Source organism: Pseudopipra pipra, chromosome 21 (genome assembly GCF_036250125.1).
Source record: "Pseudopipra pipra isolate bDixPip1 chromosome 21, bDixPip1.hap1, whole genome shotgun sequence".
Lineage (NCBI taxonomy): Eukaryota > Metazoa > Chordata > Aves > Passeriformes > Pipridae > Pseudopipra > Pseudopipra pipra.
The window spans coordinates 11,673,690-11,681,742 of record NC_087569.1 but is presented as its reverse complement, the minus strand read 5'-3'; the positions used below and the strand labels follow the sequence as shown (position 1 = coordinate 11,681,742).

Below are 8,053 nucleotides of genomic sequence, written 5' to 3'. Positions count from 1 at the left end.
GGATTTTTCAGTATTTTTATTATTTAAAAAAATGCAGAGAGCATGTATGTATATATGACAGGAAACGTGTTTAGCACGAGTGATAAAGAGAATAAGTTGGCATATATTTTACACAAATGGACTATTTCTTAGCTTTTCTAGTGTTTCTGCACTGTATCTAAAAGTGTCTAAGGTTGTTTATTGGCAACTTGATCCTGCTTTTAAAGGCTAGATTAGTTTGTTCTGTGCAATATTTTCAAGATAATGTCAGCAGAGGCATCATCTACTTTTTAAGATTATGTTTGCGTACAGCTTCCCACAGCAGGAAAGTCCTCCTCTTTGAAAGTATAATAATTGGATGGATGCCTTTCATCACTTTTCCCTTTGTGCGACACTTGCAATAAAATGTTTAAACATATGTTCAAACTCCTGCATACATGCAATTAGTTCTAAAACTAGCCTACAAGGTTCAACGTGTGTCATTAATTTAAACGTGGCCTGGTTTACAGGGATAGTTTTAAAATGTCCAGAATAAAAGATGGGATTGCTTTGCATCAGGTGCATTTAAAAGCCACTTTCAGTTATGTTAAAATAGCTCTGTGTCTAGATAAAGCCTCAGTCAAGTTAACTTAGGGTCATAGAATAGTTTGGGCTGGAAGGAACTGATCACTGTGGTGGTCATCTAGTCCAAGTCCGCCCCTACAATAAGCAGGGACATCCAATCCAGACCATTCTATGATTTTATAATCTTCAGCCTGATCGTGTTGCTCAGAGCCCCATCCAAACTGATCTTGAATGTTTCCAGGGATGGGGCAGCCACCACCTCTCTGGACCACCTGTGCCAGTGTTTTGCCACTCTCATGGGAAAAAAATTCTTCCTTATAACTAGTCTAAATCAGCTCTCTTTTAGTTTTAAACCATTGACCTTTGTCCTATCGCTACAGGCCCTCCTGAAAAGTTTGTCCCCATCTTTTTTATAAGTCCCTGGAAGGCTGCAGAAAGCTCTCCCCTGAGCCTTCTCCAGGCTGAACAGCCTTTGTTCATAGGGGGCCGGCTCGCGGCGGGGGCGGGGCCGGCTCGCGGCGGGGGCGGGGCCGGCTCGCGGCGGGGGCGGGGCCGGCTCGCGGCGGGGGCGGGGCCGGCTCGCGGCGGGGGCGGGGTCGGGACTGTCCGTTCACGCAGCCGGGGCGGCCGCGGGGCCGTTTTTTCTCCCCCTGTAAAGTCGGTGGAGGTTTTCGATGTCAACGGTGATTTAACCCCAGAAAACCATCTGAGGTAAAACTAGAGCTTTCTTATGTCGTATAATTTATATTGCAAAATCAGTTGTAAGTTTCATATAAACAGATGAAAAGGAAATAATAATAATGTAAATTTTATATTAACAGTTGAAAAGAAAATAATCCTTTACGGTAGCTGACAATGAAGAACAGCTTTATAGAATCATAGAATCAGTATATTCTGAGTTGGAAGGGACCCACGTTAATCATCGGGTCTAACTTTTAAGTGAATGGCGTGTACAGGGATCAAGCCCACAACCTTGGTGTTATTAGCACCATGCTCCAACCAATTGAGGTAATCTCAGGTAATTTACTCTTGGTTACTTTAATTACTTTGTCACGGTGTTGCTGCAAACTGGGGCAGGACAGCATCAGATACTGGGCGTTCAGAACAAAACAGCAGTGTCACAGTAATGTGGAGAACCATCTCTTGGGAGTTCCACAGCTTTCAAGGTGACTGAGCACGTTCCCAGAACCGTGACATTCATTGTTCTTAACGGCCATTCAGATATCTTAGCATTTCAGTTCATTCTGAATCATTTAGTCATCCCCCTGGAATTTGCTAGTATTTCTAAAAGCCTTGGAATGTTACTGGGAACACAGATAATAACATTTTGTGGAAGATGACTAATATGCAGCCTGATCCATCCTCTGTGACTCACGCAAGCCAAAATAAACCTCTGTTCAAACTAGCTTTGAGTTCAGATATACTGTAAGTCGTTGGAAATTTCATCTGATGTCATTCTCTTTATCTCCTTCATCTCTTCTGTCTAGCTCTCAGTATCTTTTCTTCTAGGCAAGAATATAGTTGCCACAAAGATGGAGCATACTACTAAGAATATTTTATGACTGACATTTTAGATAGCTAGACATTTAACACACCTCTCATTTGCTTTCACAGTCTTTCTGCATTTCTGTAATAAAACAATCCAAAATTACTGCCCGCAGCTCTGGGAACTATCTCAAATTAATGTACAGAGAACAGGGGTTTTTTTCCAGACAGATCTTAACAGGCAGTAGGTGAAATGAAGCCCCAGTGGGTCGTGTGTGCTGCGTCTCCTCTGGCCAGTGCTGCAGCCTGGGAGCAGGGCGGGTGTAGTTCCCACAGCAGCATTTGTTTACCTTCTGTGCTGGTCGAGCAACGTCCTGCAATATTTAGTTGCACATTTAAATAGAAAATGTGCTGCAGCTGAGGAGATTGAGGCTGGATCCAGTGAAGGGGAACTGAAGATGTGGCACTTGGCCAGGGTTTGGACTTGAGAGCAGAATCAGTCAAGAGGTGTGCGAAGGAGAAAGGGGTTGTTGAAGGGTACCTGTGCTGGAGGGTGGGCAAAGCTGTCTGTTGCTGAGGAGTAGCTGTGTGCATTTGGGGTGAGGAGCAGTCCCAGGAACACTGAATGAGCATAGTGCAAGAATAGGAAAATTGATTATCAAACTGTTTTTCATAAATTCAGGGCATGGGTTTCACCCTACATTAAACAAGTGTTCCCAGTATGCTTGGTTCTTTGTTCTGCTTTAGCTCTTTCTGGGCTTTTCCGTTTCCTCATTTGCCTGCTGAATTTCCTCCTTCAGCTTTTCAGGTCCTGTTTTTATTTCTCTTCCCCCTGCCCCTCCCAAATAATCATTAGAAAAAAATCACCTCGTCAGGCATTGGAACAAGCTGGCCAGGGAAGTGCTGGAATCACCATGCCTGGATGTGTTCAAAGGCCATGGGTTTGGCTCTTGGGGATGTGGTTTAGTGGTGAACATGGTGGTGCTGGGTTAACAGATGGACTCCATGATCTTAGAAGTCTTTTCCAACCTTAATGATTCTATGATTACATTTCTTTTTACAGTCTAGATTTCATCCATCTCTCCACCATAATCTTGAAAGGTATTTACTTCTCCAACCTGTGGGAGACTATTTATCTTTTATATTTGTTCTTTTTTTTTTCTATTTTCTGTGATTGCTTGTTTAGTAATTCCATCCTCTTTCACAGGTCTCCTTTCCCTTCTCATTCCTATTGCAGACAGTCCATCTTTTCCTTTCAGTTCCACTTCTTTCCTCCTAGTTTCCATTCACAAATTCTTCTGTTTCTTCATTCTCCCACTCCAAACTCTTTTGCCTACACATCAGTAAAGCCTTGGGGAGCCTTGAGCAAGAAATCTATTCTTTTCATATCTGTGTCATTTTGCAGATAAAAGGAGCAAGAATATTTCTCATCCCGATGGACCTGTCTTCTCTTCCTGCTTCTGCAGCCAAATATAATGCTATTGCTGTTTTCAGGTTCCACATTCCAAGAACTGACCTGCATTATATCCAGAAACTTTCCAAATAACAATGGCCAGACTGTTGCAAGATCCATCTAAATTCCATCCCTCAGAATGGGCTACCGCAAACATGATGCAGCGTGTCAGTACAGAGTCCCAGAAATCCAGGTCAGAGTGCATGATAGCTGAGAGTTGGCGGCTGGTGGATGAAATAGAAAAGACAACTCAGAAAACCCAAAGTGATGTCAACAAGAAAATAGGTAATCCCATGTGTTCTGCAAGGGTCAAGATGTGCTATTTGAGCTATACATTTAAGATGGACTTAGAAAATTAGCTGATAATGAGTAGGAATGTATGTCAATGTCTTGCTCCCTGATCTCATGGAAAAATTAAAAATATTTAAAAAATATATTTTGAGGTAGATTCTTTATAACAAAAGCCTCTTAATGCAGGGTTGCAAAACTGTTTCCACACGGCAGCCCACAGCACTATATGTACTCCACTGTGGAATAAGTCTATTTTTAGCCATATCTAAGATCTGAGCTACAGTCCTCTGGCATATAATACATGTTTGCAATTTTAATTCTGCAGAACAGAGACGGGAAGAAATAAAATTCTGGAAGCAAGAACTAGATAACAAGCTAGAACAAATTGTTCATGAGACAGAGTTACTGTTGACTTTCAAGAATAGGCTGGAGAGAGCTTTGGAGAGCTGCAAAGAGCCACTTGTCATTGCCCAAAAGTGTCTCCTGTACAGGTGAGATGATTAAGAAGAAAAACATTCAAGGAGAGAAAAAAAAAATCTAGATAACGAACCTTTAACAAATAATAAAAAAGGATACAAACTAAGGGCCCATCTCTCTTTGCAGTGAAGTCATAGTCTGATTTAGGTGTTAAAACACTGAGAATCAAAGCCATTAAGATATAGCATGTCTTCCCATGTGGCAAGGAAAAACTTTTGATTTGTAAAGCTGGGCTTCATCGTCTCTTAGCTGCAGGCATTCGAGCAATGTGGCTGATGGCTTTTACTCTTTTCATTTAGGCAGAGGCGAGTTGGAATTGACTTGGTGCATGATGAAGTGGAACAGGAACTGGTGAAGGAAGCTGAAGTCCTCCAGGGGATTATTGCTTTGCTGGGACATACATTGGAACAAACCAATGAGCAAATCAGGTGCAGAGGCAAAGAGCATAACAGAGCAAAGAGCATAACAGAACACTGATTAGCTGAGAAGTAAGACAGTCATAATCCTGTAAAGTTGTAGAGTCAGGCTGAGCACAAGTCCAAAGTTACCTTCAATGCTAAACAGTTGCAGGAGGTCAGTCCTAATTCATACCACTGAATCAGTAATGGTGAGAGGTTCTGTTTGTTAGAACTCGGAGTACTTGCACATGATCCTTGGTCTTCTCATGATCCAGTCCTGTGCCTTTCATTCCAATGAGAATCGTACCATCAATTTATAGGGAGGCAGCTTCATACTGTAGATTTTGGGACTCCACAACTAACAGTTCATTCATGAAGATTTCCATAAATGTATTTGAATTACCTCATACATGTATGGATGCATGTTAAGGACACCTGGAAGTACCTACACTTTGGCTTAGAGTCTGGTTGTTTCTCCTCCTAGACAAAACCGTTCGGCAAAATACAACCTAGAAATGGATCTGAAGGACAAGTTCACAGCTCTGACAATTGATGATTACTGTGCTCGCTTGACAAATGACACTCCTGATATGATGTATGCTGATAATGCATTGAAAATAGAAGGAAAGTAAGTAGTTCTTTAGTTCAACCAACATACGATGATTATACAGATAATATGAGCTGTTGCAGTAATAGCAAGATTAATTTTGTGTAAAAAGACTTTATCTGTCCACCAGCTGTCTGTTATAATTAGTTTTTATACTTCTGTCCATCGCTTTTGTATCTGTGTAATATGTCTGTGAAATAAGCCACAGTAATTATACTCCCAGTGAACTGCAGTTTACTAAAAGTTTTTAAGGCTCACAATTACCTAAGGAGGGATTTCACACGTTGCTTAAACCCAGAAGAGACTTACTAATCTAACTTCCTTTCCTCTCCCAGGGTGTCCTAGTGGGGAGAACACTGGACTGGGACACATGAGGTGTGGAGTCAGTTTCTGACTCAGTCATTAACCTGTCAAATGTGCCCCTTCTGCATGGGTTAGTTAGTGTGAATGGTTTAGATGGAGAAATAGCTGCCACAGAAAAATGGGTTGAAAAGAGGAACCATACTAAGAAAGCAGTATGTGTGAGACAGCTGTATAGCTCAGACCACACCAGTGGTATTGGCTGCTATATGCTTTATATATCCACCTAATGAAATAAGGAACTCCTTATAAGTTCCTCCTCTGAGGAACTTTCGGAAAACCTGCCTGCAAGCCACGGCTGCACATGGATGACCCTTTAGTTCTGGGGATACAGTTGGGGCTGGGCTTCCCAACTATTGCTTCAGCCAGGTACCGTGTCTTATAGGTACACCGTGTGAGAGAATAAGTGACTTTGTTGTGTGAATAACTACCTGCTATTAACAGTAACAGCCATACTAATGAAAGGTGTTCTAAGAAATATTGTTTATTATCTGTGTTTCCCCCCTTAATAATCCTTCATCAGGGGAAAGTTATAACAAAGTTGCTCTATGACTTTAGCAAATTTGTTTTCATTCTACTCTCGTCTACTTAATTATGAAATATTTGTGACAAGGAGGGTCTTTATTTTGTATCTGTAGAATTCCCAGCACAACTGGCACTCACTGGGATGTGCAGTTAATAGGACTGCTTTGCTCTTGGTTTTGTGGCATAATTACAGATTTATGGAGTCTCAGAGGCTGCCAGTGGGTGACCTTTTATTTTTAATCTCTTTCAGTTTTGTTAGCCCTAAAGACTGGGTAGATTTCTCAAACATAAATGTTGAAAAGGCTGACAAGCAGAGAAACAATTCTTTGGCACTGAGGGCACTTATTGATGGCATCCTGTCACAGACAGCAAATGACATGCGCAAGCACTGTGAGATGGTGAATGTCGCTTTCAGAAATAGGGTGAAGGAAGTCAAGGATGCCAAGCACAAGCTAGAGACACTTCTTGCAATGGTAAGTCAGGGGACAGTCAGTAAAAAAGTGGAAACACTGGGCTTGGGTTATCTACCAGTTTTCTCAATCCAGCGGTTTGCACTGATTTGCCACATTTTATTTTTCTTTTCCTTCCCCCTCCTCCATAAAGTCATCTTAGATTCTATTTTCTCATCTCTGTGTGCACCACCACAGAGATGAATTTCTAGAATCACTCATTCAATCTAAGTGTTGCCATAAGTCAGGATTTCCCTTGTGATTTTTAGTTACCTGGGACTCCAGTAAAACTTTCAGGACTGTGATATAACTGATAAAATCAAGGCCAATGTGCACAAAATTGGACAGATGAAAACTGAGTGTTAAAAATTAATTGCTGAGCATAAATTTCTGGGTTCATGCAGAACAGTGTCATCTGCTTTCCAATGAAGGAATCATAATCCTGGCTAACTTTTGCAAAATATCCTTTGATAAAAGAACAATATAATAAGTGTTACTGTTCTTGGTATAAGTATTAAAAATGATGATTATTTCACCCATTGTAAGAGACAAGTGTGCAGCACTTCCTTCTGTTGGATTTTTTAAGGTGATGGATGAGACTGCCTCCCAGGAGAAGAACATTGCAGCCTTAAAGAAAGCAATAGCTGATAAAGAAGGACCTGCTAAAGTGGCTCAAAGCCGCTTGGAAGCGAGAAGCCATCGCCCCAATGTGGAACTGTGTTATGACAGAGTGCAATGCAGCCTGATGAGTGAAGTTCAAGAGATTACCAAAAATATTCAAAGGCAAGTGGAAATGGTGAAAGAAGAAAATCTGTGGTTAATTTAATGCATCAGAGTAACAATGGGTCCCACCTATTCTCCCTGAAAGGCTGGGAATTGCTTTTCTCTTAATGGCAGGACACTTTAAGGGAAGCTGCATGGATATTGTCTCTGTGAATCCCTTTCCATCTTTCTTTTTCTCACTCAGAATTCTTAACCTACATGAGAAAAAAACCCTATCCATGTGTTTTCAACTAATGCCTGCCTGTATTTTCCCTATTAGATTAAAGGATGCACTGGCACAGGCTGAGACAGAGCTGAAAGGTCTGAGCCGCCGACAGCTTTCCTTGGAGGAAGAGATCAAGGTCAAGGAGAATACACTGTATATTGATGAAGTGCTGTGCATGCAAATGAGAGAGTCTGTTTACATAAACAACTTCTGAAGCCATCACACTGGGAAACTGTGCTCCAAAGAACCAACTCCTGCTGAAATTTCATTTACAAACTTCCAAATTTATTGGTTTGGCTCAATGCTGTCCTGGTTCTAGTTGTGCAAGATAATTAAAACAGACCTAGTACTTACAGCTGTCTGTTTCACAGCTATCTGTGCTCTAAAATATCTGAGGAAATTTTCCACTTGGCAATAGAATTCCAGAATAATAAGAAATGCCCTTTCTTCCATGTTCTTTCTCTCATGTGTAATCAA

General features: G+C 41.3%; 1 protein-coding gene across 2 annotated transcripts; it reads left to right on the top strand.

Moving 5' to 3' along the window:
- The first annotated feature begins 1,120 nt into the window (after positions 1-1,120).
- Positions 1,121-7,931, top strand: TEKT1 (tektin 1). 2 transcript variants are annotated; one of them, XM_064678227.1, is made up of 8 exons: positions 1,121-1,254; positions 3,523-3,766; positions 4,098-4,263; positions 4,549-4,677; positions 5,132-5,275; positions 6,390-6,612; positions 7,175-7,371; positions 7,631-7,931. In XM_064678227.1, the coding sequence occupies exons 2-8, from the start codon at positions 3,577-3,579 to the stop codon at positions 7,788-7,790; spliced, it is 1,209 nt and encodes a 402-aa protein (XP_064534297.1). In that variant the 5' UTR covers positions 1,121-1,254; positions 3,523-3,576; the 3' UTR covers positions 7,791-7,931. The 2 variants fall into 2 exon arrangements, with proteins under 2 accessions (XP_064534297.1, XP_064534298.1); XM_064678228.1 differs by having other exon boundaries at positions 1,179-1,200.
- The last annotated feature ends 122 nt before the right edge of the window (positions 7,932-8,053 follow it).